General features: G+C 53.7%; 11 protein-coding genes across 11 annotated transcripts in view; 5 read left to right on the forward strand and 6 right to left on the reverse strand.

Annotated features, from left to right (window-relative positions):
* Positions 1-517, forward strand: part of VTN00DRAFT_898 (uncharacterized protein) — a gene marked incomplete at both ends in the record, with an annotated part of 2,690 nt that extends 2,173 nt beyond the window's left edge. Inside the window, one exon of the mRNA XM_069435888.1 lies at positions 48-517. Coding sequence (XP_069291605.1) covers positions 48-517 — 470 coding nt within the window. The remainder of the gene's footprint in view (positions 1-47) is intronic.
* A 2,139-nt stretch (positions 518-2,656) lies between these two features.
* Positions 2,657-3,273, reverse strand: VTN00DRAFT_899 (uncharacterized protein; the record flags this gene model as incomplete). Its single annotated transcript, XM_069435899.1, has 2 exons — positions 2,657-2,968; positions 3,178-3,273. 2 exons carry the CDS (start codon positions 3,271-3,273, stop codon positions 2,657-2,659), a joined length of 408 nt encoding a protein of 135 aa, XP_069291606.1.
* A 185-nt stretch (positions 3,274-3,458) lies between these two features.
* On the reverse strand, positions 3,459-3,894 carry VTN00DRAFT_900 (uncharacterized protein; the record flags this gene model as incomplete). Its single annotated transcript, XM_069435912.1, has 2 exons — positions 3,459-3,632; positions 3,742-3,894. 2 exons carry the CDS (start codon positions 3,892-3,894, stop codon positions 3,459-3,461), a joined length of 327 nt encoding a protein of 108 aa, XP_069291607.1.
* Positions 3,895-4,122: 228 nt separating this feature from the next.
* Positions 4,123-7,215, forward strand: VTN00DRAFT_901 (uncharacterized protein; the record flags this gene model as incomplete). The annotated part of the gene is made up of 3 exons (XM_069435923.1): positions 4,123-4,251; positions 4,342-7,006; positions 7,061-7,215. The coding sequence occupies 3 exons, from the start codon at positions 4,123-4,125 to the stop codon at positions 7,213-7,215; spliced, it is 2,949 nt and encodes a 982-aa protein (XP_069291608.1).
* A 394-nt stretch (positions 7,216-7,609) lies between these two features.
* Positions 7,610-7,976, forward strand: VTN00DRAFT_902 (uncharacterized protein; the record flags this gene model as incomplete). The annotated part of the gene is made up of 2 exons (XM_069435934.1): positions 7,610-7,665; positions 7,727-7,976. 2 exons carry the CDS (start codon positions 7,610-7,612, stop codon positions 7,974-7,976), a joined length of 306 nt encoding a protein of 101 aa, XP_069291609.1.
* Positions 7,977-9,152: 1,176 nt separating this feature from the next.
* Positions 9,153-11,166, forward strand: VTN00DRAFT_903 (uncharacterized protein; the record flags this gene model as incomplete). The annotated part of the gene is made up of 6 exons (XM_069435945.1): positions 9,153-9,261; positions 9,323-9,554; positions 9,611-10,061; positions 10,122-10,386; positions 10,471-10,633; positions 10,731-11,166. 6 exons carry the CDS (start codon positions 9,153-9,155, stop codon positions 11,164-11,166), a joined length of 1,656 nt encoding a protein of 551 aa, XP_069291610.1.
* An 890-nt stretch (positions 11,167-12,056) lies between these two features.
* On the reverse strand, positions 12,057-14,805 carry VTN00DRAFT_904 (uncharacterized protein; the record flags this gene model as incomplete). Its single annotated transcript, XM_069435956.1, has 2 exons — positions 12,057-14,170; positions 14,232-14,805. The coding sequence occupies 2 exons, from the start codon at positions 14,803-14,805 to the stop codon at positions 12,057-12,059; spliced, it is 2,688 nt and encodes an 895-aa protein (XP_069291611.1).
* Positions 14,806-15,695: 890 nt separating this feature from the next.
* VTN00DRAFT_905 (uncharacterized protein) lies at positions 15,696-17,987 on the reverse strand (the record flags this gene model as incomplete). The annotated part of the gene is made up of 1 exon (XM_069435967.1): positions 15,696-17,987. The coding sequence occupies one exon, from the start codon at positions 17,985-17,987 to the stop codon at positions 15,696-15,698; it is 2,292 nt and encodes a 763-aa protein (XP_069291612.1).
* A 1,233-nt stretch (positions 17,988-19,220) lies between these two features.
* On the forward strand, positions 19,221-19,577 carry VTN00DRAFT_906 (uncharacterized protein; the record flags this gene model as incomplete). The annotated part of the gene is made up of 1 exon (XM_069435978.1): positions 19,221-19,577. One exon carries the CDS (start codon positions 19,221-19,223, stop codon positions 19,575-19,577), a length of 357 nt encoding a protein of 118 aa, XP_069291613.1.
* Positions 19,578-19,659: 82 nt separating this feature from the next.
* On the reverse strand, positions 19,660-21,732 carry VTN00DRAFT_907 (uncharacterized protein; the record flags this gene model as incomplete). The annotated part of the gene is made up of 2 exons (XM_069435989.1): positions 19,660-20,948; positions 21,156-21,732. The coding sequence occupies 2 exons, from the start codon at positions 21,730-21,732 to the stop codon at positions 19,660-19,662; spliced, it is 1,866 nt and encodes a 621-aa protein (XP_069291614.1).
* A 723-nt stretch (positions 21,733-22,455) lies between these two features.
* On the reverse strand, positions 22,456-23,023 carry VTN00DRAFT_908 (uncharacterized protein; the record flags this gene model as incomplete). Its single annotated transcript, XM_069436000.1, has 2 exons — positions 22,456-22,847; positions 22,954-23,023. 2 exons carry the CDS (start codon positions 23,021-23,023, stop codon positions 22,456-22,458), a joined length of 462 nt encoding a protein of 153 aa, XP_069291615.1.
* Positions 23,024-27,472: the final 4,449 nt, after the last annotated feature.

Raw genomic sequence — 27,472 nt, forward strand, 5'->3', positions numbered from 1 at the left:
GAGAAGGGGGGGAGTTGAAATTGGCTAACAAGGTTACATATACATAGTCTATCGCCCCCTTCGAGATGCCTGGTCAGGAGGATACAACGTTGTCTGGTGGAACAGCTTTGACTTCGCCATCCGACTCGCCTGCTTGATCCCCTGTGGGAATGACAAGACCAGGCTGAAGACGATCGAAGAGTTCTATGAATTCTTCCGATGGGGAAATGTCCTCCGGAAGAAGGAAACGTCAGGGATGAAAGGCTTCTTTGCTGGATTTTCGGGTTTCGTCACAAGCATATTCAGCGGTGCCGCTGCTGCTGAAGCGATGGCATTGTCATTCACTCCCTTGATCCCCGTTGCGGGTATCGCGTCTCTCGGTATCGGTATGGCGTCCTGTGCGTATGTCTGGTGGTCGAATTCCCGGGAGGAAACTGCGTACCTGCGCGAGTGGACGGAACGCTGCAAGGGCTTGAGAAAAGATTTCCTCAGCTTGTTGGAGTCGTCGATTGGCAGGAGGATTTCAAGGACCGGATGAAAAGGATACAGGCGGAATACCTTGAGCTCGTACTTGAGAGGCAAGCCCAAGGCCATTAACGGCTTGACAGATACATCGCATGTGCGGCGGCAACGTTCTACATCCATCTTCGTACCATGGTCTCTGTTCTCATTCGCATCCCTCCAGGTATATCGCAGAACTTGGTTCCTAGACGGGAAGAAAATCTCAAGGTTTTAAGGAATTATCGATAACTTATTTATTTGTCCGATATTACTATATCTTGTAATAGTTTTTTATATAACTCTCCCATCAACTGAGAAAGCCACACAAGGTTAAAAATAGGCAGATTCAGTTATCACCTAGAAGAGCGCACGGCATTCCGGTCTTTCCAATTTCATTCATTTACTTATTTATTTGCTCACATTGACCCTATCCAAATCGAATAAAACCAGATGCCCCGAAAAACTCCAAAGCACGTTTAGCGATAATCTAGTTAGATAATATAATAGATCAGTATGAAAAGGAGGTAGGTAAACGATTTTGATGATAAACATTAGGTAGATAGCATAAGTACCTAACCGCCCTCATTAAATAAGTACCTATCTAGATGGATAAAATAGACTTACAACCGCACCCTACATTCACAGGATAAGAGAGCGCTGCTACTAAGTAATACTCCGTAATAGGCTACTGTAGAATGACACCTTACTGGCAGGCTCTAATACAGGCCAGGTAGGTACCTACCTACCTAGGTAGCATTATAAAGGTGTCAGATGTCGACGATAGAGCTCCCCTTCCCAAAAAATTCTCTCTTTTTTTCTTTTTCCTCTCTCTCTTTGTGTGTGTGTGTGTGTTTGTGTGGATTAATTTTCCAGTCCAGTCTCTTTGCTGGGTCGTTGTTGCCTTGCTTTGTCTGAAACAAGCTTTGTTCTGTCCTGTTTTGTTTTTCATCCAGGATTTTTGAGCGGTTCTCAATTTTCAGGCAGGTCCTGTGTTAATTAATTGACAAAGACAAAGGCAAAGGCAAGCTATGAAAGGTTAAGTACCTACCTAGGTAGGTAGGGGAGGGAGGTAGGTAGGTATGTTGATAATGTTAAATGTCTCAATGAGGCCTTCTAGTAAATGAAAGGGGCGGGGAGAGAGAGAGAATTATTATGGAATTGAATTTCTTTGTGAGAAGAATAATTGACCTGCTCGCTTAGGTAGGTACTCGGGATTTACCTTAGCTAGGTACCTAGATAGCTGAATACGATACGAGCCTTCGCAGTGGCTAGCTGCAGGGCAGTGGGTGATTAGTGACAGTGATAACTAAAGAAAGAAACCCGGTACTTGATCTGAATCTGAACCGGTTGGCGTGTGTCTAGACAGACTAGGGGTGCCGGCTGAACCAGGTATTTCCCTGTAATGGAGATCTCGCTTACTGCACTGCACAAGTTTAGTTTTTAATAGGGTCAGACGAATCTTATTTGTCCAGGTAGGTCCTGTGTAGGAAATCGCCATCTGAGAGGCTGGGTTGTGGTTTGCAGTACATACTTGGGAAAAGGGCGGTCACGGACTTCAGGTATCCAGGTACCTACGGACCTACGGATAAAGGGCAGAGATATCGTGCATCCAGAAGAAGGGGTGTTCGATACGATATGTAGATAGTTTGTAACCGATCTATCTCTACGGAGTTACCTTGGCAGGAACCTAAATGAGGTTTGTCTAATAATAGCGGGGTCCCAGATGTCTGTACCTGCTACCTGGGTAACGGACCGGTGAGGCGGTTTAGGGGTGGTCTAAGGTTTCAGGTTCGCGATCGTCTCTATCTTTGTTTCCTAGGAGACCGGAGCGTTGGATGGAATTCGGAGTATACGCAATAGTTGACGTATCTTATGTGTAAAGAAAAAGGGCGTTTTATCGAACTACTAAACCTAAGGTGGTAGGTATATAACGTTTTGTTGGGAAACGCTGGTCAGGGCCCTCCGGACCCCTAGCATCGGGCTTCTATCTATACACACAGTACTGCATCAGATCTGTGCTCTGACCGCGTGCCTGGGACATATACTCTGAATGAATAGTGCGCGAGCGGAATTGATCCATCGACCACGCTCCGCGAGGGCGTGGCCCGATTGATCCATAGATAATAGATAGAAGGGTGGATCGGACGATCTGTGGGGAGAAGGCGAAGGGGCCTAGCTAGCTGCTAGCGCGATTCGAACTATCGATAGGCAGCCGTTCCCCGACCGCGGAGAAGGTGTTTCCATGCAGCTGAGGTGTCGACGACCGTTGGCCTGGCCTGCAAGCCTGCCTGGGACTAACGGTCTTAAAATATTCTACGATGTGATACTGTCTCCACCCCGGCAAGGTGACGGGGCCGGCCAGCTCGGCATAAGCGGCGTGGCTGTCGGGGTCTGCTGGAACTGACGTAGGGAAGCCACGTCGAGAGTGTCCGGTTCGCTGCAGCGCAAGGAGCAGGAGGAGGAACGGTGGATAATGGAAGCGATAGGCCTGGTGGGATGGATATCGAGGTGTTGGTATTTCAGTATCAGGTGTCCGAGGAGTTGTGTGCAGCAGGAAGATAGAGAGACGGGTCAGGCAGGCAGTGTTCACGGGATCAAAGGGAGAGCTGCAGTGGCTGTCACAGGACGGCGACCAGCCAGTTGAGTTCAGAAAAAAGAGAGCGTGAGATCCGTGGATGCACAGGCAGAGATAAGGACGAAGCCCTGACTGTGCCCGAAGGGGGATGGCGTCATGGTGAAGTTGAAGCCCGTGATAACGAAGTCGAGATGAGTCAGGATGTTGAGCAGCCGCATCCAGGTGTTTCAGCAAGCCGGTCACTCCGTCTGCCTGCATCTCCATCTCGCTGGTGTCTGCATCTCCTCTCTCTCCTATCCCTATCCCTACCTCCATCCCCTTCCGCCCCCTCCCCTTCTCCGCTCCATCTCTCGAACCGCAGCAGACCGACTCGACGCCGTCTCCGCCGTCTCCAGGGTCCTACTCAACCTTGGAAGCCGCCCTGTCGCCCAAAGCGGCGTAGTCGTGCGCGCCCGCCCTCCTGACCGCCTTGCGCGGCGGCCTCGACCTCGTCCGTAAGACGGGCATCTCGCTCGACCTCGGACGGCTCTCCTGCTGTCTCTCTGGAGTCTCTGCCCGGGTTCCCTGGATCTGCGGCCTGCGAGACATCACATCATCTCTCCGAGTCTGTCGTTACCTCGACCTCCCTTTCCCTCCCGTCCAGCTCCTCGACCTCTCCGCATCTCCCATCCCTCTCTCTCTCTAACCCTACAACCCCGGAGCTCCCGACTGCATCCCATCCCTTCTCCAGATCTCGTCGCCTCCAGCCCTACGACCCGTTGCAGCTCTCTGTTGACGTCGTACGGTTCGGCCGGTTGCCGTTCCTGCAGCCAGCCGCCTCGTTCCCTCGTTTCGCCCATCCCTGGCTCCGCAAGCTCCCTGTCCCGACCTCGACCGTCACCTCCCCCCATCTCTCCGTCCTCTCCCGCCTCCCATCCCTCAGGTCGAGCCCTCCACTTCTCTTCCTGATGGGCAACGGCCGCTCTCCGTCATCCTACCTACTGCTGTTGAGCTAGTTGTGACGGAGAAGTGGTTGGTAGAGCTCAAGTGGCGTGTGCGGCGCTTCGACATCTCCAGCACCCACAGCCATGGCAGCTCAACAACCTCCCAGGAGGTCGCGAGAGGGCTCTCACAGGGAGCTGCCCATAGGGCGGTACACGAGGCTCGATGAGATCGGACGGGGCAGCTTCGCTACGGTCTACCAGGGCATACATAGCGTGAGTCATCCCTCCCTCCCTCTCTATACCTACATAGAGCCCCCTTCCCCAATGTCCTTCTCGTGGTCACCTTGCTTATACGCAGAAAAGCCTTCTTCTGAAAGCGGCTCTGCTAATCGATTACCCCAGAAACACCGCTCCTACGTGGCCATCAAGTCGGTCAACCTCGGGAAGCTCAACAAGAAGCTGAAGGATAACCTGTCCTCGGAGATCGAGATCCTCAAGGGCCTCCACCATCCTCACATCGTTGCTCTCATCGACTGCCATGAATCCACCTCGCACATCCACCTGGTCATGGAGTACTGCGCTCTCGGGGACCTCTCGCTCTTCATCAAGCGGCGGGATACCCTCGGGGACCACCGGTACACTCGGGATATGATAGCCAAATACCCCAATCCCCGTGTGGGCGCCCTCAATGAGGTGGTCGTCCGGCATTTCCTCAAGCAGCTGGCCAGCGCCCTGAAGTTCCTCCGCGACAGGAACCTAATCCATCGCGATATCAAACCCCAGAACCTTCTCCTTTGTCCCGCTCCTGCATCCTACAGGAGCCATGCTCCTCCTCCGATTGTACCTTACAAGGGAAGTGAAGATTCGTTCACGCCCGTGGCGGGGCTCGAGTCACTTCCCATGCTCAAGATTGCAGACTTCGGGTTTGCTCGCTCCCTCCCATCTACTTCCCTGGCGGAAACACTCTGCGGCTCCCCGCTCTACATGGCCCCGGAGATTTTGAGATACGAGAAGTATGATGCAAAGGCCGATCTCTGGTCTGTTGGAACGGTCTTGTACGAGATGGTGGTAGGCAAGCCGCCATTCCGGGCAACGAATCACGTCGAGCTCCTCCGGAAGATCGAGAGGGGAGAGGACAAGATCAAGTTCCCGGAGGACAACGAAGCGTCCGATGACATCAAGAAGCTCATCCGGGGCCTTTTGAAACGGAATCCCGTGGAGAGAATAACATTCAAAGACTTCTTTGACAACATCGTCATCCAGGGCGAGATACCTGGGCTGGCTGGCGAGGATCGGCCGGCCGAACGTCGCCGTTCCGCCGATGCGGATGCCGCAGCCGCTGACCAGGCGAGGCTCACAAGGGCTGCCAGAGAGGGTGGAGGTCGAGAGTCACCCCTTCTGACGAATGCTCAACGGCCCCTCACTCCTCGGTTACGGTCGGAGACTCCCCCAGATGCCAGCCCCATGCGTCGAGCAGCCAGTGGGGAAAAGCCTGTGCCCGCAGGAAGAGACCTGCAACGGGCTGCAGTTACAGCTCAACGACCTGGCGTGGTCTCTCACACAACTGCACCGGGGCGGCAAGAGCTCCTTGACCGCAATTCTGCAGCCGCCGCCATGGAACGCCAGAGGAGTCGAACCACGTATCCTCCGGATTCATCGCCTTCCCACGAGCAGATGAGGGAGCGACAGAAGCAGGAAGTGACAGCACGGGAAGAGAGAGAACGTGCTGCGCAAGACGTCGCCTTTGAGCGAGATTACGTCGTCGTTGAGAAGCGCGCAGTGGAAGTCAATGCGTTTGCAGACGAACTTGCAAATAGTCCACGCATCCATGGTGGACTGCCTAACCAGACTACCTCGAAGCAGGGGGCTGTACCCCGTCGAACAACCATGCACGGCGCTCCATCCGCTGCTGGTAACCAGGCTGCTCCCTCCAAAGCCATGCAAGTTGCTCCTGGGCGGAATCGATCCGAGGCCGGCCACCATCGCCAGGGCTCCTATGAACGCAGATATGGCCAGAGTCCGACGACGTCTGCCATCTCCAAGGCCATCAATATGGCCAGCGGCCGGCTTTTCGGTGTCGGTTTCTCCCCCCCTCTGGCCAAGGGCGGTCGTTCTCCTCCGTTGGGATATAACCCATACCCGGCGTACCCAACGACGCAGGGCAGTCTCATGATCGTCGGAGATGGCGCCAAAACAAATGTTGCCTTGGACGAAGACACCAAGACTGTCCAGATTATTGAGGAATGTGCGACTCGAAGCGATGTTGTCTACGGGTTCGCGGAAGTCAAATATAAACAGCTGATACCCCTGACGCCCTCGACGGACGCGGCTAAACCTGGTGCTCCAGCCGGTGACGGGGACACTTCAGATTTGGCTGATGGTGGGTTGACTGTGGATGCGATAGTGACATTGTCCGAAGAGGCTTTGGTGCTTTACGTTAAAGCCTTAGCACTGCTCGCGAAGTCGATGGACATCGCAGGTGCTTGGTGGGCCCGCAAGAATAGTGGTGAAGTCTTCGGCGACTCTCCACCCAGAGGGGAGGGCATGTCGGCTACCAGTGCGCTGGTGGGGACCCGCATCAACAACGTTGTCCAGTGGGTCCGGAACCGGTTCAATGAGGTGCTGGAGAAGGCTGAATTCGTTCGCCTGAAGCTCATCGAAGGGCAAAAGCGACTGCCTCCGGACCATCCCAGCCATCCAAACAATCATCCTCCCGATTCCTCTACCACGGGAGGGCTGGGAACGTCAGCTGACAACGTCGTGGTCAGCACCGGAGTCACCGCAGAGAAGCTCATGTATGACAGGGCCCTTGAAATGAGCAGGGCCGCTGCGATCAGCGAGCTCACGGGAGAAGACCTCCCTGGCTGTGAGATTGCATACGTCACGGCCATCAGAATGCTCGAGGCAGTGTTGGAGAGCGATGAAGTGCCACGGCCGAGAAAAGGCAACGAGGCAGAGAAAGGAGCCGATCAGGACAAGATTGTCCTTGATGGCGTTCAGGTGGAAGACCGGAAAGTTGTAGTGAAGCGTAAGCACCCGTCCTCTTTGCCCCTTTCAAAATTAAGTTGCTGACAGAACGTAGTCGTCTCAAGTATTCGCGGTCGTCTCGCCTCCCTTCGCAAGAAGATCGCCCTGATGGCGAAGCGAGCGTCGGCTCCAGTGCCGCCGACTGGCAAGATTCCGACGTCGAATCTACGTCCTGTTTCTCCCGCGATCGGGGCTACTCCACCCAAATGAACCGGGAGTTTTATACATCAGGTATTGCGTGAAAGAAATTGATGGTATTTTTTCAAGGAGTGTCGCGTCCCTGGCACAGAAGATGTGTCTTTAGCAGTCTTGTCGCAAACTCGAAGGGTTATACGACTTTGCACCCTGAAACTACTGCCGAATCAGGGGACGGGCACCTTTGTCGTCGGAGCTTTCCTGTGTGAAAGCAGGACTCCAAGGAACACCTGATTATTCGACAGGTTATCATCCAACTGCAGCGAGACCGTAATCCGGTCAACGCAGCACTAATTTTTCGTTTTCCACTTATACTCCACCCGTTGGATGTTATTCTGTACTCGCGTTACCTCCCCTGGTTTTTTTTTCTTTTCTTTTTTTTCCCTTTCCGCTTTCAGAGTGGTGTTTCATGTTTGCCTCGGTGGCCTTGATCATGTTCTACGACTCGAAGTGTTCTCACGCGATGTTATGCTGGGCGGCTTTTTTCCTTGATGATCGTTGGATATCTACTAACGTTCTGACTCAGTTTGTCGTATATCAAATGGGAGGAGCAGAGGGAGTTCATCGTTGTTGTTACCGGCGTTTGTGTCTGTTCGGGACGGGATCTACAGACTGACACACTCGACACTCTGCTTTTGCATTCTTTTCTTCCGGATGTCATTTACGAATACCGCACGGGGCGCGTGGGACGGCGCTGCAAGGCACGGCACGGTTGCAGGCGTGAAACGGGACGGCATGACCGCGCATCGCTCGTGCAGGGGCCCTCTCTTTGTTGATGTATGGACATCTGGTGTACATATGTTTTCTTTTCCTTTTTCTTTTTCTTTTCTGGGCAGGGACATGAAGGGAGCAGGCGTTGCATGGGTTGTTCAGTCGAGGGGAGGATCGGGAGCTTTTGCGAACTCGCGTCTACTGGGTGGTTTGTCTCTCCGCATTGGCTACCGACGATAATGAATCAGATTGGTGATGGTATAATATAGCTCTTTTCCACGTAAGAGCCCGTTACCGAGTAGAGCGTCGGGATCCCGAGGGGCGACGCGGGCCAGGGCGAAAATTGCGTGATTGCCGCTCCCGCGTTCGATGTGTCAGCGCTCCACCGTCGGCCCCGTCTCCGCGTCCATGCTGTATAGTTGCCATAGCTGTTATAGCTGCTGTGATCCCACGGCTTCAGCGTGTTCTGCCTGTCCTGTATCGCTACAAGCCAAGAGGTCGCCCGTCCGCTCCGTGCCCGTAACCATGGATCCAGCGTATCTCCGCCGTCTTCTGGACGCCCGCGGGATGACGAGCGCGATCCATTGACGCTTTGACTGCTTCTCTATCACCGTTTGGGTTAAGCTAGCGGAGATCTGACGAGATCTCTTTTTTCATGCCAATTTTTGCCCATGGCGCCATCGACGTTACATCTGCCATGTGCTTTTTTTCCGCCCTAGCGCGGACAGGTACCGGATGGACTGTCCTCCTTTTCTTCCTCCTAAAGCTCCAGTCTTCAGCTTTCTTCTCGATCTTGAAGCTTGACTTGAGTGGGGAGACTTGGTCTCGAGTTTCTTAAGTTCTGTGTGGACGTCGGACCGTGCCGATTATTTCCCTACCTACTGTTTCTTTCTCTTGAACTTTCCTCCTATATCTCTGAGCTATTATTTACTCTCTTTGCCTACTCAAGCTAGCGGAGAGGATCAGACTTCACTCTGTCTCAGCTTCCGCATCGTGTCCCATTATTGCGCCACTCTTAGCCCGAGCACATCATCACCGTCAGTCAACAGCAGGCTAGCAGCACGGGTATCGTCATCACAATCTATCACCGTGGGACTGCTGGGGTGTAAAAAACCCCAAGGTCCAGACTCTATTCTACCTTCATATAAACAGACCTCTCCCCGACCGGCCCCACTGCCCTCCAGGCTATGGGACGTTAGACACCAGGCTTCCCTGTCGGACAGAGACTCACTTCATTCAACATGAGCTCCTCTCAGGAACCGGATCTCTCTGTCCAGAAGGGCGCGATCCCCGACGTCATAGCGGCGGAGAATGCCCAGCCGCGGAGGGCGGATGGGATATCAAAGCTGTGTACGTATCCTATCTCACAATTGGAGGCCATTGAAAGTTTGAGCTGACCCTTCCGTCCCAGACGACGGCAACGTCTTTGAGGAGACTCCCGACAGTCGACGGCAGATCGGGGTCGTGACCGCCACCTTTCTCATCTTCAACCGGATCATTGGCACGGGTATCTTTGCGACCCCGAGCGCCATCCTCGAGCTGTGCGGCAGTGTCGGGCTGTCTCTGTTCATCTGGGTCGCGGGCATGGTGATTGCCATGGCGGGAACGGCCGTCTATCTGGAATGGGGGACGGCTATTCCGAAGTACGTTTTAAACCTGATGTATGATCGATCAAGCGATTGGGTATTAATTCCTGCAGGAATGGAGGTGAGAAGAACTACCTCGAATACATCTACACCAAGCCCAAGTTCCTCGCCACGGCCATGTTCGCGGCCTACGCCGTCCTGCTTGGCTGGGCCGCAGGCAACAGCGTCATCTTCGGCGAGTACATCCTCAACGCCGCGCAGGTCGAGGTCACGCGGTGGAACCAGCGAGGCATCGGCCTGGCCTGCATCTCCGCGGCCTTTCTCATCCACTCCACGGCGCTGAAGTGGGGTCTCCGTCTGCAGAACCTGCTGGGCGCGATCAAGCTGATCATCATCCTGATCATCGTCGTCGCGGGGTGGGTTGCGCTGGCGGGTCATTTGAAGATCGAGAAGCCGGATAATTTCTCGAATGCCTTTGCGGGAACGAGAGGCAGTGGATATGGTATCGTCACGGCGCTGTATAATGTCATCTGGTCGTATATCGGGTATTCGAATGCCAACTACGTATGTTGACATCTGTCGGAGACTTCTACCTGGTTGATATGATTTCTGACGGTGGTGCAGGCTCTGAGTGAGACCAAAAATCCCATCCGCACCCTGAAGATCGCCGCTCCGACAGCGGTCCTCGCCGTTGGCATCTTGTACATGCTCGTCAACATCGCGTACTTCGCGGCCGTCCCCAAGGAGGAGATCCTGGAGTCCGGACGGATCCTGGCCGCGTCCTTCTTCCGGAACATGTTTGGCGAGAAGGCGGAGAGGGTGATGTCTGTTTTCGTGGCGTTGTCTGCGTTTGGCAATGTTCTGTCGGTCTTGTTCTCTCAGGGGCGAAGTAGGGTTTCCTTTTCCCCTCTTTTTTCTTTATGAACACTACGTCTTGGGCTGGGTAGAGGCGCAACATACTAACCCGGAACAGTCGTCCAGGAACTGGGCCGCGAAGGCGTGCTCCCCTTCTCCAAAGTCTGGGCCAGCAACTGGCCCTTCAACTCCCCTGCAGCGGGACTGCTCGAGCACTACATCGTCTCCGTCATCATCATGCTGGCACCTCCTCCAGGAGACGCATATAACTTTTTGCTGAAGTAAGTCCTCCTCCTTCTCCCCAACCATCCATTCAGCCGCCCTCCCCCCCTTTTACTCTCCATCCTAGCAAACATATATATTAACAATGTTATACAGTCTAATCTCCTACCCCCTCTCCATCGTCAACGTCTTCGTCTCAGCCGGCCTCATCTACATCTACCTCTTCCCGCACAGACTCCCCACCTGGACCCCCGGAATCCGCGCCACCTTACCCGTAACCATCTTCTTCTTCCTCTCCAACCTCTACCTCACCGTCGCGCCCTACGTACCCCCGGACGCGGGCGAGAGCGTCTACGAGGACATCCCGTACTTCCTGCACTGCGTCGTCGCGCTGGGCGTGTTCGGCGCGGGCGCGGTGTACTACCTCATCTGGGCGATTTTGCTGCCGTGGCTGGGCGGGTATACGCTCGTCAAGGAGACGGTGGTGGGGAAGGATGGCTGGTCGCGGAGCGTGTTTGTCAGGACGCCCGCGAGGAAGGTGGGCGCGGGGGAGGTGGTTGAGAGGTCGGCGAGGGTGGTTGATGGTGAGTGAGGAGTGATGATCGTACAGTAAGGTACGTAGTGATGAGAATTAAGAGCAAAAAATAGAGAGAGAGAGAGAGAGAGAGAGAGAGAGATGTATTATGTTTTTTTTTGTAACTACTCAATTACTAGGTTTCAGTTTTTAGACCAAGACACGGGATACGGGATACAGAATTACTCCTGTCAATAAGGTTGATTGAACTCATGAAATTCAAAAGAAAAAAAGAAGAATCCATACATACAACGGTTCTTTTTCTTTTTCTTCTTCTTCTTCTTCTTCAGATATGTTAAAGAAGAGGGTCTTTTCCCATCATTTGGACATGACCATGGTCATGTCCATGTCCATTACTGAATGGATAGACCAGTCAGTATTCGTATACCGTACACTCGTGATCTTACATACTCTTGTATATATATATATATATATGTACAGTACAGTACAGTTAGTCAATCCAACCCCCTAAACAAGAAAGGAAGCAAATCAAGCCTCCTGAAAGAGAGAGAGATAGCGCGCGCAAAAGACACTGGACAAAACAGGAACATCATACCCAACCAGCCCCTGGTCTTGGTTTTGATCTTGGTCTATCCTACATCAATCAATCAATCAATGAACGTGAATGGAACAGGATATCTAAATACAACAATGGAAGCAAGAGTTCAAGAGTTCATCATGCACAACATATGCCGTGTGCTGCGCCGTGTCTTCCTCCATCTCATCTCATATAAACATCTCTGTCTCTCTGTCTGTCTCCCACTGGTCGATATATTTATTGGTTCTTTTTTCATGTACAATGCATTGACACATTTTGCGGGTATTTGTGCAATTCGTACAGGGGAAAGGGTCAAAAAAAATACACATTCCCGGATGAAGGGGCTGAGGATTCAACTCGACTCAATTAATCAAATGGTCAATCCTCTCACAAGCAGCCATAGCACCACCGGCACAATGACGTTGTCGTTTCCTCCTGTAAGGACCGCCTCTGTCATGCTGGCACCCGCGGCAGCAAGGATTGACTTCCCGATGACGACGGGCCAGGAGGCACCAATGTCTGAGGTCCCCGTTTGCTGCCAACCGCCGAGGACCAGCCACTCCCGAGCAAAGATCAGACCGATAGATACGGCCACGGTGAACGCAAGGCTACCCTCGAGCGACTTTCCTCCGCCCCAGAACCACTTGAGACGTCCGAATCGCCGGCCGACCAGCGAGGCCGCGGCGTCTCCCATGCCCACGCAGATCACTCCGCTGACCATGCTGACATCCCGAGAGAGAACATCCCATCCCTCCCAAGGAGCGCTTCCGCCGCGCTGGGTATCCGCGAGAGAGAGCCAGAGCGGAACGGCGCAGCCGATGAGGAGGAAGATGTGCGACACGATGACGGGACCGCGGTGGTCACGGCCATCGGTGTAGGGGGCTAAGAAGTGGGTAAGTGGTCTCGAGATGGGAGGTAGCTGGGAGGCACGGAAGAGGTCTAAGAGTAGGAATATCGCGAGCACGAGGGCCAGAGCAAGGGCGGAGAAGGTAGGGTCAATGTATATTGTCGGAAGGAACATCACGACCATCATGCCGTGGAAAACCTTGCGCCTGGTGTCCACCTCAACGACCGAGCTGAGTCGGAACACGATGGCCATGCCTGTGATCAGCACAAGGATGCAGTACGCGCATATCAACAGACGTGTATTGGCTTCTCCGAAAGTATCGTAGCGCAAATGTTCGACCCAACCTAGGTGGCAGGCCCCGCCGGTCGATGGGTCGCGGAGAGGCGGGAGCGGAATCCAGCCCTCCAGATTCGACATGACAACCCAAAATCTGGACAGCGGAATATTCCCAAACAGATAGCCAAAAGCCCAGCCGAATGGCTCTCTTCCGTGAAGGGCCTTTTCACCAACATATTTCCTCACGGGGCCCATTATTATGAGAAGAACTGCCGCATACGTATATATAGCGTAGAGCCATTTCCGAACTTGTGCTTGGGCAGCGGTCAGCGACAGGAAAGAGGCCAGACCTGGTGCCAGGGATCGTTTTCGTCGACCGCTCGGGGTAGTCCTGGCCTTATGGTGAAATGCAGCCTCTTCAAATGATGAAATCGTATGCCGCCTTTTGCGTATCAACCTGAAGTGATTCTGGAAGATGTCCTCGATTCTGATATTTTCAATTGCGGAAGCTGACTCCCTGGATCCAGTTCTCCTATGCCCTCTCGAGCTCGAGCGGACAGGGAACGTTCCATGACCTGCCTTGCGCCGCTTGACTAGCGAGCCGCTCGGGACATCGCTGTCCGACGTGTGCTCCTCGGTGGAGCCAACTTGGCTCAGCTTCTGGCAGATCTTGTGATCCAAGATATTCAAGATATTCTTTGGCGACTGCGACCGACGGGGGGATCGACGGAATTTCCAGGTCGGAACCCTGGCCAAAGCAACCTCCCATCGTAGGACATGCTGGCACGAGATAAAGACGCATATTCCACCAAGCCACAATAATGCTTTAAGAATCTCCGCCTGGGAAGAAGTAGAGAAAATAAGCAAATCTATTATAGCGGTTGCCAAAAGTTGCAGCTCAGCAGGTAGAAGGCTGGTCGTCAAGAGAAAATCAAGGGTGGGTATCAATGCTTGCTGTAACGGGAAAACGAGAAAGAGAATCTCCGAATCCAAGCCCCTGAGGGACAAAGGTCTGAGTATGGTCTTGTTGAACGACTTCTCCGAGACAATTATCGGGATCAACGTGATCAACCAGTGGCCTAGGCTGTACCCGTGGAAAGATCTGTACAGTGGAATGACGGGCGGCGGCAGAGACGAGAGGCTGAGAATTATGTTCGGCAAAACCAACGCCGGATGCTGGTGAGACAACGACAGCGAAACGAGAACAGGTATTATAATGGGGTATAGTAACGGAGCGGGATCGAAGCTAGATGGGATGGAGAACGATAATCGGGGGCGTTTTAATCGAAGGTTCCACCTGGATATTCGGAAAGGGTACAGCGCGTAGAGCCCAACGACGAGGGCAACATGGGTGAGTATTTCTACCTGCCAGTCAGTAGAGAACCCTCAATGTTTGACGAATTGAACTATCCACGGTCGTACCTCTATGCCAGGATGACGCGAGCAGGCGAACGTGCTCTCTGATCAAGACCACCGCACCCACAGAGAGGAGCAACGCCGTTTCCGACAGCCTGCGCAGCACCTCAATCCGTCGTCTTCTGGCAGATTTCTCCCGCACATCTGCGGCCTCTGCGTCCACCTCCTCGCTCGAACTGCGTCTCGAGCTCCGAGACCGCGACCGGACGTAGAACGGCCATGGCCGAGTGGGCACAAACCACAGGCTCGGATCCTCCCCGCTGTTCAATGCGACGCGCAAGCCTTTTCGTGGCCTGGCAGGAGGCGCAGGCAGGCCCTTCAGAAGACCGGTGCTCTCGTCATCGGCCTCCGTTCCGCTGTCGCTGGACGTCTTGGGGGTCCTCCACCGTCTCGACGTCTGGCTGTAGATATCGCCGTTGTCTGTGGGCGCCGAGTCCGAGTCCGGAAACCTGGCGCTCGTGCGGTGGTAAGGGTGAGGGGAGCGCGAGAACCGCCGCAGATTGTCGTCGTCGGGCACGGAGATCCTGAGGCCCGAGGGCTCATCGACTATGTTATCGTCATGATCCCGGTGGGATGCCATAGCACCATCGTATGAGGTATCGCAACTATGTCGACCAGACCGCCATGTCGTGGTGATTTTTGGGAGTGTGAAACGGACACGAGCGATGCCACGTCTTATCGGCGACTCTGAACGGGCCAGATCACACAGAAGAAAACAACGAGCGCCGGGCTTATCAGACTAGAGACGAGGATCAGTTATAGACAAAAGTTTCAGGGCGGCGAGGCGGACGAGGACGTTTCGGGAGCATCACATGCCTGACGCGGCCTCAGCAGCTCAAGCTTTCTGCTTCCGTCACGCAGCGTCAGCCGCCGCCCCGAACCTCGCCGTCGTCTCTGCAGTGCATACATTGCGATCTGCTCGCTGAAGATACTATCGTTTCCACCTGAGACCGTGCACTTGGCTCGTGTCTCGTTTGGAGAGTGGGACGACGTTCCAACAATTTTTCTAACGGCCGCAGGGGTCGATCCAGTTCGCCATGCCTTTCCTGGGTATCTGGTTCGAGATACGTTGACATATCGAAGCACACGGCCTTCCAACCTCAACGCCTCGTGGCTTTGCAGCTGTCCTGTTCATAATGAAGTTGCCATCTACTATAGCAAGATTGTTCAAGACCTATTCCAGGTATGAACGCCTGCAGGGAGTCCAGACGGTCTAGGCCCAGCCACAGCATAGCCTCAATGTGTTCCACTTGATGTACCTGTACAGCCTCAAGTTCTACACCGATCTAGATCTGGATTCTGTCTCTTTTATTTTTGGAAGCATTCCTCAGGATAATGCTCCTGTCGGATTTTGAACCGGATATCCCCGCTCTTCTCGGCTGGAAGCCTGGTGTTTGCGACCGGACATGTACCTCTCGTTCATCTGATAACCTTATATCCACGCTTATTTCTCATATTGATGCTATTTAACTACCGCTTTGTCTGCAGAGCAATTGCTGCTGCCAGCCTCCGCCCTCGCGGCCCCCAAACGGACTTGCATGGGACGACCTGGCCCTTCCAGAGACCCTTCGGTAACGGATAAGCGGTGTATATCACTGCCTGCGATGGCTCCCCGTCACGACCCCGACTGTCCATTGCTTGTTTTAAGCTAGTTTCAAAGGCAGACTCTGACTCCTGCTCTCCGATTTCGATACTCAAGAAGACGGATCCGTTTACCACAGACTGAATCTTCTGTCCGTAGTTGCGGTCCTCAGCAGTCACTTCCACCTGCTCACATCGTGATCCCAGGCCCTGCCATTCGATGTCGCTTCCTCTGGGCAGTTCTGAAACTTGTACGGCGAAGAATGGAGGTACTAATGAGCTCCCCTCTGCCACTGCAAAGTTTGGCAGAGCCTGCTCCCGAGGCTTGGTGCTTCCAAGATCCCCACGACGTCCGTACTTGATATCCCAAGCATCCAGCCCTGACTGCTCATCTTCGTCATCTTCACCAGTCCCCTGGGCGTGCATTCTCTCCCAGAGATCCCATGCCACCCGAGCTTTATTCTCAATCCTGTCTTCTCCAGCCAAGAATGCAACCGCACCTAGCCACCAATCGACCTGCATGGCCGCACCGATCCTCCAGAGGTGCTGCAAAGATAGCACAGCATGTAACGCGTAGTTCTTAAACCACGTCTGCGCGTCTTGAGACAGCCCTTCTGCAATCTCCATAGACGCTGGCTCTAAGGGAATCTGTCCGGCAATATAGACCAATCCACCGCCATCCTCTATCCGTGAACCCGGACTCGACGGGACCGTGATGGCCTGCGAGTACGGCCCTATATTCGCAGGTGCCCAGTATGACCGTGACTGGACGTGAAGAGCCTGTCTCATATCCCGGGGTCCCAGGTCGACGACGACGGAGACCATGACCTCGACGCCTTCTGGTAGAGTATCCCCACAGGCTACTGTGGCTCTCGCTGGAGGGTTCGGTTTCTTGAAAAGGGTGGCATACACGCCGTTGATGGACGCAAAATCGCCCATAGATCGAAGGAGCACGGTAGCAAAAACGATATCCTCTGTTCCTCGCCGGCCGCATCTCATATTCTCGGAAGACTTCATAATCTCGTTCAGTTTGTTCGCTATTCCCTTCATCTGTTTTCCGGCTCCGGGACCAGCTTCTGGAGCGGTAACGTTCGAAATAGTCCACGTATCTTCGCTCTCTGACAGAGCCGTCTCGATATTCCAATCGACCTGTCGGTCAACCGCTGTTGTCGATTCCACATCCTCGTAGCCCCTTGACTGAATCTCACCAAGCACGTTCACGAACTTCTCATCCAGCAATGCAGGTCGCCTTACATCCTGCGGCCCTATCCTGTCCTGCTCCGTAGAAATAGACTTAGGCAAACACTTCGCCCCCTTCAAACGCACATATCCCACGCCCCCATCCCCAACCTTCACCTCCCTCTCCTCGACCACGATCCTCTGCTTCCACAGAAACCCCGGCCCATCCAGCGCCAGCGTTTCATACTCCCCTCCCTCGCCCAGCACCGCGCCGCGCAAATCCTCAGCGGCGAACCTCCTCATCCCTTTCACGATCCTCCTCCGCACGTCGCCATCCGAAGAGGCAACGTCCCCCCAGAGAACCCCCTCATCAAGCCCGCCCGAAGCGACCTTGATAATCCTCGCCTCGCACCCGCAGGCCGCCATATCTTCCAACAGGCCCGCATCTGACGCCACCGCCGCCCTTTCCACCGGCGGGGGTAAAGTTGGATACATCCACAACCACGCGAGCGGCACAAGCCCCAGCCGTCCGGCAACATTCTCGATCCTGGTCCGCTGGTACGTGGAGAGGATAGCCCCCGCGGAGACGGCGTTGGCTTCGGGGTGTTCGCGCATGATCCGTCGGAGGAGGGGGATTAGGGATTCGGTTTCATCCTCATCCTTATCCCCCTCCCTCCCTTCGGATGTAGTAGTAGCTTCCGCGGCATAATCATGCCGGTAGATCCTGGACGTATCGACCGCCCCGCCCGTGATGGGGGCCCTGTACAGCGGGATCCCCAGCGCGGTCTCGTACAGCGGGATCACGCTGTGGCCGATGGTCTGGTACATGAAACTGTCGATATCCTCCTCTTGTTCTGCACCATTGGATGATGTGTCTTTATATGGTGGGTGGAGATTCGCCAACGCGACGACGTCGTGTCCGTTCCTGATGCAGTGCAGGATCGAGTACAGCGAGTCCTTGCCGCCGGAGATGAGGGCGATGATGTTGAGCGGAGGTGCCATGGTTGGGCGAACAAGGTGTGTAGTTTTGAGCTAGGTTAGGTAGGTAGGGAAAAACCGTCACTCCAGGAAGATAAGAAGAAAGAAACGACAAAATCGAAATGGGGTATCTAGAAAGAAAGAGAGAAAGAAGGAAGAAAATAAAAAAAGCTTTTATCTCAGTCTCAGGGCCTGAAGCACACACTCTCTCTCCTGTTCTATAGACTGTAATAATTTATTTGCTGGGAGGCTCGGCTCGCTCAAGTTATGGTCCCTCCGCTGAGGGGCAGAGGGTTTGTTTCTTCGAGAACCATACAATTCGCACCACACACAGACCAGTCCCAGAGAGAGAGACTCAAGGAAGTAATAGAATTCAATACGAGTAGGAAAAAATAAAGAGATTCAGTTATGCGCACAACGTCTCCTTGGCATTAGTTTGCACGGGGCGTGGATTTGAAGTTTTGAAGTTTCGTCGAGACCTCTGGAGCCTTGGCATTAACGGTTGTGGATGGATGGACTTTTTTAAGATTTTCGATCCGCATTCCGGGCGGTCAATAGATAGGTAGATAGATGACTAGGCCCGCTTCGTGGCATAACTTAAGAGTCGACACCTAAATTTACTATGATAATTAATCGTCTATATTTAATAGACTGGTGGAATGGCCCATAGGTACTCCATAGATAGAACGAATCCAATCAGAGCACAAGACTCACTCCCCTAAGTCCCGAGTAGGTATTCAGTGACCGAGTAGAGTAGTTCAATTACAAACCTACAACTACGATGAGCTACGACGGAAAACAAATGAATAAAGAGCTTCTCTATTCAAATCCAAATACTGAAATAGTGTTTTATCTTTCCCCTTTTTGGCTGAACTTGTTCTAATCAACACGAAGCTAGCTACAATGCAGACAGAACAAAAACAAGCGCGCCAAACACACATGTCGTGATGCAAGAAAAAATCGGAGGGGAATTATCAAAGTATGCATTCGCAAGAAAAAACATCGCTGTGGGTATGATGATATGAAACGACAGGAGAGGAAAAGATTAAACTACACAAAGTGACCAGCACCGAAAAAAACAACAAGATTACAAAAAGCAAAAAAAAAATTGGGAATAAGTACATAGAAATGCATGATCAGGAAGGTAGAAAAAAAGATAAAATTGAGTACAAGAAGGGGAATAAATAAAAGTCAAATGGCGGGTCGAGTAAGACCGACGGACAATGTGACGACCGTCGGCTCGCCCTCCCCAAGAAAATGGGATTCAATAAATCAAAAGTACATGCCGGAGTGGATTATGTTTATGTCCCGCGCACAGGTTCTCTCGCTCAGAGAATAGTAATTCGTCATCGCTCTAAACTCTCAAGCAGATCCGCCGACTCCCTTTCGTTCGCCAGGTTCCCACAGCAGCCGTTATGCGATTTTCGTTCCAGTTCTTCAACTGAGACTGCGATGCAAGATGGGTCAAGTAGGCGAAAGACATGTGCTGAAGGAGTGAAAAAGCTCTTCGGGTATTACCGTTGCCAAAGCCCGGACGCCAAACCACACAAAAGCCCAAGCCAAATCGACAAGCGCGAGAGGATTACAAGACGGCCTTTTAACGATTATGGGTAATAATAAGAAGCTCCTGGTCTCATATCATCGTAATCGCCTCAAGAATGAAAAAAAAAAGGAAACTGAAAGACGGGCTGCAGATTTATGCAGATTCGTCACGCTTGCGCTTCTTGAGGGGCCGTCGGTCCAACGATGTTGAAGATTCAGTTGCACTTCCATCGGAGGACTCACTTGTCGTTGACTTGGTAGCAGCAGCGTGAGCAGCCTCGTAGAGCACAGCGCCCAATGCGCCAGCATCACTATCGTCGAATGTGGAGGTCGGAGGCGCGACATCGCTCGAGTCCAGAACACCCATAACGATCGCACCACCACCGTGAGTTCTAGCGTGCTGGGCCAGGTTGTCACTGCGAGAGAACTTCTTGCCACATTCCGTGCACTCGAAGGGCTTGTCTTGAGTGTGAAGTGAGCGGTAGTGGCGCTTGAGGTGCTCCTGACGGCGGAAGCGGCGAGAGCACAAACTGCAGACGAAAGTCTTGGAAGGGTCGTCAGTCAGGGACTGCTTGCGACCCCGGCGACTCACAGGCACTGGCTGTGGAGCTGGTGCCTCGGACGAGCTAGATGTGGGGACATTGGCCTCCGCCTTGTCCTGAGCCTGAGTGGTCTGCTGAGCCGACGAGGCTGGTGTCTGAGTGGTATTGTTGCCGCGGTTGTTGACATTAGCCTGAGCCTTCTTGATCGCCGATCCAAGAGTGTCGGAATCGCTCTCAGAGGCGTTGGACTTCTTGATCGACTTGCGCGAGGCACCACGCTTCTTAGCTTTCATGTCTCCAGTCGCGTCCTCGGGGTCACCCTGTGAGTCCGAAGATCCAAGCGCGGGCAGACCCGATCGGGCGAAAGCGTCTTCGTCTTCCAGATCCTCGAGACTGTGCTCGCTCAGGAAGTCGTCATCGACAGTGTAAGGACCGACGCGTTGTCTCTTCTCGCCCAGGAAGAACGCGCTGCCGCTGGGGTTGAAGTCGACCAGGCCCTTGAATTCGTCGTCCGAATCGAGATCAGAGAAGCTGTCGAAGTTCGGAAGGGTGGTCAGGGTATCCTCAGTGGAAGTGGCGAAGGTCGTCTGCGTGTTGTCGTTGGCAGGGAGAGTCACACTTGCATCTCCCAGGACCAATTTGTGCTCCTCGTCATCACCAGAGCAGAGGGTTGGGAGAGGGGGGAAGTCGTTGGCGGTCGAGGTGGAGAGGGAAGACTCTACCGTGAGCTGTCGAGGATCGCAGAAATCGGAGCTGGAGGGCTCGACGGGAAGACTCGTCGGAGGCTGCTGCGAGAACGTTGAGACGGGGGATGGTGAGGGAGAAAGGGAGGGACAAGAGCCGTTAGCGGAGAGCAGCTCCGAAGCTTGGCTGGTGGTAAGCGAAGGCGGGTGGATGAACACTGCCGGCTTGGTTAGCATCCGGGCCGCCCGTCGGGTGTTTAATAGTTGATAGTTCCAATAGCCTCCAAGATTCCCCATGCCCTTGCATCAATGCGAAACCCCTTCATCAATGCAGGGAGTTGACACATAATATGCCGCAGCAGCAAAAATCGAATCCGTTTTTTTTTTCTGGGAAAGAACGCCTAAACCAAATCGGGAGCACTCACCAGGCGTCAGTGGGGGAGAATCCGACCGCGACCAGTCGGTGTTGGCCAGAATCTCACTGTGCACCTCGTTCTCACACCCCTCCTTCACACCCTCCACCTTCTCCATCGGGAAGAAGCTTCCATTCACAGGCGTATGCAGAGCACCACTGCTGGATGGTGGACTGCTAATGGTACTCCCCGGCGTGGAAAGCGGCGGGGTCGATGGGAATCCGTAAAAGTCGGAGCTCACAAACCTTGTGTCCAGAGGCATGAGAGAAGGAGAATCCTGCTGAACAACGATCGTAGGCTTGAGGTGAGATGGCTGAGGGGAGGCCATAGGCGTCATGCTCAGCGCACCGTGGAAAGCATTCTTCATAGGCATCTGATGCTGCATGTTCATTGCGGGAGCGTATATTGGCTGCTGCTGCTCAGGCATGCAGGGCTGTTGGAAAGCTGCCATCTGCCCATTGAAATGCTGCATATCGGATGGATGACTGGTGAAGTGGTGTTGGCGGTGTTGCGAGTCTGCATCCGGAGCGAAATAATAAAACGATTGCCCTGGCATAGGAGCAGGGTGCATCGCGTACGGAGCCTCCATTATGAAATGAGATGCTCTTTATTATCTACTAGATACTGTCAGCTTTGTTGTTCCCAGCGTCGATCTTCCATGTGCGCCCATGACAACTTGACTCACTATTTAAACCGTATGGATTCTGGGGTGGTCGATGGTGATCGAGACACTCCCGAGCGCGGTTCCGTCGAAGGGCGAATGATCGTGTCACCGAATCTTGTCTTGCGATATTAAGCACTAGGTGTATACTCTTTGCCAGATGTTGCACTGGATATCGAGTTGCCTGTAAGTAATAGATAAGGATAGCCCGGGGCGGACGACGCGCCGCAGTTGCTGAATGAATGTGATTCTTTCTGCTTGTTGGATCGAATGAATGACTGGTCAACAGTCTCGGAAGGGCCGAAGACTGTCTAACAGGAGTAGTAAGGATGGTGTTCCGGTGAGATAACCTGAAAGCACCAGTGGACTGGGTATGGACGATGCTGGCCGCTGAGGTAGGATATGTATAGTATAGTATATGGTATCGCTGCGACTCAAAAAGGAAGGGCAGGACCTTATTCGAGACGAGCCAAATCAATAAATGAGTGGGACGTTTTCGATCTAGGATCCGGGCAAAAAAAGAAGCAGGAAGAAATAAAGATATGAATTAACAGGCAAGGCGGCCGCGGGGAACGAGAGACAAGGCCTGTATGCTGGAGGAAATGACAGACAGATGGGTGGGCACTGGATAAAAGAGTTGATCAGCCTGGGTTAGGCCGATGTCGACGAGCCAGGCGACCAGGAACCAGCACGAACAGGACGAGCACGACTAAACTCTAGTCCGGGGCGGGATTCGGGACGATGGCCTCCCACTTGCTGCGATACGCCAAACGGCAGAGGCCCACGGTGGACACGCCGATGCTCCCACTCCATCACCATCAAGAGTGACGGCGCATAAAGGCCCGGGATCCACCTCGGCCGGGGAGCCCAAAACAGCGCAGGCGGGTGGAGCCCTGGCACGAGTGGGAGATTGCGCTCCATCAATGGTGCATCGCTGGCTGCGCGCTGGGAAATGCGGAGGTCGGCCATGGGAATCCCTGGCGAGTCGTACCACCGCGCCATATCATCCGCACACCGCCGTGGATGGCTGGCATAGCCCGACGCTGGCCCAGTAGCTTCCCTGGCGCATGAAGCCGCCGCGCTGAACGCCGGCATCAGCTCGAGGGAATCAGGTCAGGTTGGCCATGTTCTGTCCCAGGCCACCCTCACATATCACGGCCTGTACGCGCTCAGCCAGCTGTGCGCACTCACTGGTGGCTCTGCAGCGCGTTGCGCACATTTGCCTCCCACCGATGGCAGGCGGTTCGTCGACGTTATTCGACCATCGCGGTAGGACAGTGCACCATGTACGCAACAACACGGTGCCAATGAGGTGTGCTGGTGAGATGTGATCGACTCCTCGGTTAGCCTGGCGGTTCCACTACTGCGCACCCGTCCGGGACGCGCTTGGGGACCTGCCATCACTTTCCAGACTGCCATCGGATCGTGACGGCCTCTTGCGATGCTTCCCTTGCCTGAATCGTGTCAAAAGAGCTGCCGGAGTGCATTATCCCGGTCGCATATCGTTATCAACTGTGGCAATAATACAACAGTCATATTGAAAAAGACACCTTGTCCCTAACTCGATTCCCTTGAACAATGGTGAAACACCTCCCTCACCATATGAATCAGTGCAGAGACCGTAGCAAACAGTACTCTGTAATTTGTCATCTCCACGCCAGACCTCACATTGAGGGTTTCATCAGAGTGGGATTGGTTATTGTTATGATTTCATGTGGCAATCCTCGACACTGTGTAGGTTCACCTAACCCCGCGTGTAAAACGGCGGCCGCTGGGCGATCAGCTCTATTTACTCCATACATTGTCTCAATGGTGCACAGGATCGGGTCACGGCTTTAGTTTCCTCTGCTGCCTTGATTCGACCGACATGGCAGTTGCCCGCATGTGAAATGCAGCGCAGTCTAATGCAGGAACCGCACAAACACTGCAACTTGCAGCTGGGGAATCTGAGCAGATCCTAGCCCAACTTCGCCTCTTTGAGGACGCGGCCACTGATATACGCAAGTTCCTTTGGTTATGCTGCACATCGCTGTCAAGGAGGGTTGGGCTGACTTGGGGGTGGGGAAGACCTCTCACCGCCGTCCGTGGTGATGCACCGTAGCAGCGCGAGGAATAATGGCCCAATGATAGTCTACAGACAACTTATCCTTGTTGGCTTAGTCTTCCATGTCAAATAAAAGTCGAAAAGCGCTCGTCTAAATGGATTAATCGATATCGGGCCACGTGAACCGAGGGACACAAAGCGGGCAGGAAAACAATGGAGAAAAAAAAAGCAAAAAAAAGGCCGCACATTATCGATTTGCGTGGATAGCATGATCGTAACGGCAGCAGTTGATAGATCTTACGGAGCGCTCACATCCAATTGCAGCAGCATGTGAGGTATGTCATCGACTGCAAGCGCGCTCGATCGTCGCCAGCGGGCCGGAGGGGAACAGTGGGCAAGCTTCTGCGGGTCGAGCCCGCGACCCGACTTTGGGCTTTGACTGGACGGCTGTGAATTTCGGGTCACCCAATCTGCAACCCGCTGTGGACTTCGCCCTTAAAGTTCTGTGCCGCTCTTCTCCTTCGGGTAATTATTGGTCGATCTAAAGATAGAAGGGCACATCCCATATCCGTTTTCTGGAAAGCAGCAGCCGCGCTTTACCGTCTCCGTGCAAGGTCTCGGCCAATGTTCTCTTGAAAGTTGAGGCTTGAGTTGATGATAAGGACGGTGCAGCTATAACCCATGGATGTAACACTCAGTTGCTCTGTCGGGTTAGGGCGCGCGACACCCGTCGAGGCTGCATAAAAAACCGTCGGTCTTCCAGAAAATTAAATTGTTGATTCCATACCGAATCAGTTCCAAGCACTGTTTCGGCAATCTCTAGCGCACAAATTGTCCCTCAAGTACGGCCGTACATGGAGTCAGCCACACAGTGCGGATGGGACAGCCAACGGCGTAGCACGAAAAAGAAAAATATTTATTATTGTTTGTCATGCGCCCAGCACCATCCCGCGCTCTTCTTCCACCAGGCCTAGAAACCCAAGGGAAGAATGAATGCGTGATCGCTGCCGCCTTTATGATTCGACGGATACCGGACCCTGGGCAGACCGTGGCTAGCCATTTGGGGGAAGACGGGAGCACGCTTTAGGAAGCGCTCCTCCACAGTCTCCATTTCTTGTCAGCCTCACGACCCAGCAGCTAGAGGCCCTACCAGCAAGCCTTGGGTCTTGGAACCTCGGGACTGTTGCCAAGGGCCATGGATCCTGTCGCTCTGTAGCTGGGGTGGAGATAGCGCATCCGCGTCGACGGACGGATCTAGCAGGAGGAGCCGTCGCCGCGGAATGGCTTCCCTTTGATAAGTGGGTGGACTCGAGAAATACGCAGGAATAAGTAGCAGTCGCGCAGAGGGCCGGTCGCTTGACCCAAGCCGCAGCAGTTGCGTCTAAAAATTCCCCGACGAATCCGGTTTTAGCGTCTGCAAATCAGGCGGAGATAGCTCAAACATCCCAAATTCAGGCGTGGTTCGAGAAGCCAGTTGCGTCGATTTTAGCCTGCCGCCAGCCTCCGAGCACGTAGACACTTGATAGGTTCTTGGATCAGAACAATATAGCATCGGGAGAACCTGGAACTCCAGAAGTTCAAGGTTGTCTTTGAGAGATGTCGGCGGGGGAGGAGAATGCACAGTAGTACCTCGGGATGGTGAGCTCAGACGGGGCAAGAAGTTACGCAACTCATAGCAGAGTTCAATCCAACCGCAGATCGCGCCATGATGAGCATCCGAGATATCGTGAAGATACTCTATACGGAATAAGCAGCAGCAGCGATGACGAGGTTTCTAGAACGTCAAGACCCCGCAACTATGGTGAGAGCGACCAGACTGGCGGTTGGAAGTTGATGCGCAGCGATTCCACCAGTCAGGTACAAGCCTGAGACACGGCACGGCGATTGGATCTCCGAGCCCAGAAATACCTCACGGGAAAGCCGCGCAGCGCCCAAATGAATTGTACCATTATTTTATCAAAACATTGGATGATAGACGACCGCATGCTTTCACGATGCTCTCTTTTGGTCTGATCAGATCGGCCTAGGGCCGCCGCCCGCGGACCGTGGTCCCTGTTGATCATCTGGATCGGTACCTGAGAGGTATCCATAATACGGAGCAAGTCCGTCTCACGAGAGTGCAACCGTCGTCGCCGGAGCTTTTATCACGCAACGGTTTCTCCCAGGATCCAGGTTAAGGCCAGCCCAGTACCAGTGCGTCGGTCTGGGTGGGAGTTCCCTAGGTAACGGTGCATCGCCATCGTCGAAACCTGAAACAGAGTAACTCGAACAGGACGTTGGTGAAGTTCCCAGTTAAGCCGAGACAGGGCCATTTGGGGGGGACCGGGGAGCGTCGTATAGCAGTAATTCCGTACCCGGTAGGTAGATGATGGACAGTAGACCGTACGAGGGCGACGAGGTGGCGTGCAATCCAGAAAGGCCTTGGGAGAGCATCGCGTCGCCTCCAGCTAGCCAACTGGGGCTGGCTACTGTTTCATTCTTCAACGCTCGTGAGGACCAGGCGAGCAACCTTTGGACTAGCGGCCTTAGTCACCCTTTAGACTCACCAAGACGGACCAAGGATCCGTGATATGCAGAGCATGCAACTCTTACAAGTAAGGCCTCCGAGGCGAGACAGCCCATCTATGGCGTTTTAATCTTGTTCACTGCTAGCGAGGGTCGGGAACGGCTGCGCTGCTCGAATGCCGGGAGCGTCTTGGTCGAACTTGGACGCAGAGCACGAGGTCGAGCTTCAGGCCTCTGTCAGTCGAGCCAAGTTACCCTTCGGCTTGCCTCTGGAAAACGCTCCACTCGCTGCATCTTAGATCACAGTGATCCTGTGGTTTGCAGAAAACCCATGCGAGCCTAAATCCTTTATCTGAAACGCCCAAGGTCCTCAAGGTCCTCGTGGCGAGAGCACTTGTGAGCACGTTTTCTCTTAGGGCTTCGGAGAGCCGGGCGACTGCCGCGCTGGTCTCCGGCCACCATTGGAGCTACAGAGCAATCATCGAAAGCTTAACGGAGAATTAGGAAACTCAACTGCCTCGAGTATCAGGGAAAATCATGCGGCGGAATTCCGCTCGTGATGCCGCTCTGCTACGAAGGTAGCAATTGCCGCTACTGGCGGCTGTACCTTACCTAAGGTACCTTCCCACGGTGGGCCTGCTTCGCAATGCCAGGTACGAGCCTAACCAACCTAATGCATGCCTACGGCACCCCGCCGTAAGTTAGGCACCTGAGGCCAGGCACTGCGACTCAGCACCACCTAGGTAATCTGGCCAAGGCCTGCTTCGAGAACTTCCAGACTCAGCTCGCCCTCTTAAGTCTCCAACTGCTCTCTGGGGCCTAGCTCGGCAGCTTCTCCAGGATCCGGACAGTCTAAAGGGCTAGCTATAGGCACTAGTCGTCTGCACGACGTCGAGCAATCGACCGGTGTCTTTCCGGCTTAGGATCATTCCCCGCAATCCAGGTCCATCCAAAAAATCAGACCTTACGGAAGAAAGTTAACTGGCACAGGTAGAAGTCTCTAACCTAGGTCGCGGTGCTTCGTACTTACCATAGTCATAACCATATACGGACCATGACATTCTCCATTAATTTCCCCAGAAGATGATCGCCAGTCCATTGATTTACGTAAGAGGCAGG

Source organism: Thermoascus crustaceus (assembly GCF_041956765.1).
Source record: "Thermoascus crustaceus strain CBS 181.67 unplaced genomic scaffold VTN00scaffold_1, whole genome shotgun sequence".
In the NCBI taxonomy this organism is placed as follows: domain Eukaryota; kingdom Fungi; phylum Ascomycota; class Eurotiomycetes; order Eurotiales; family Thermoascaceae; genus Thermoascus; species Thermoascus crustaceus.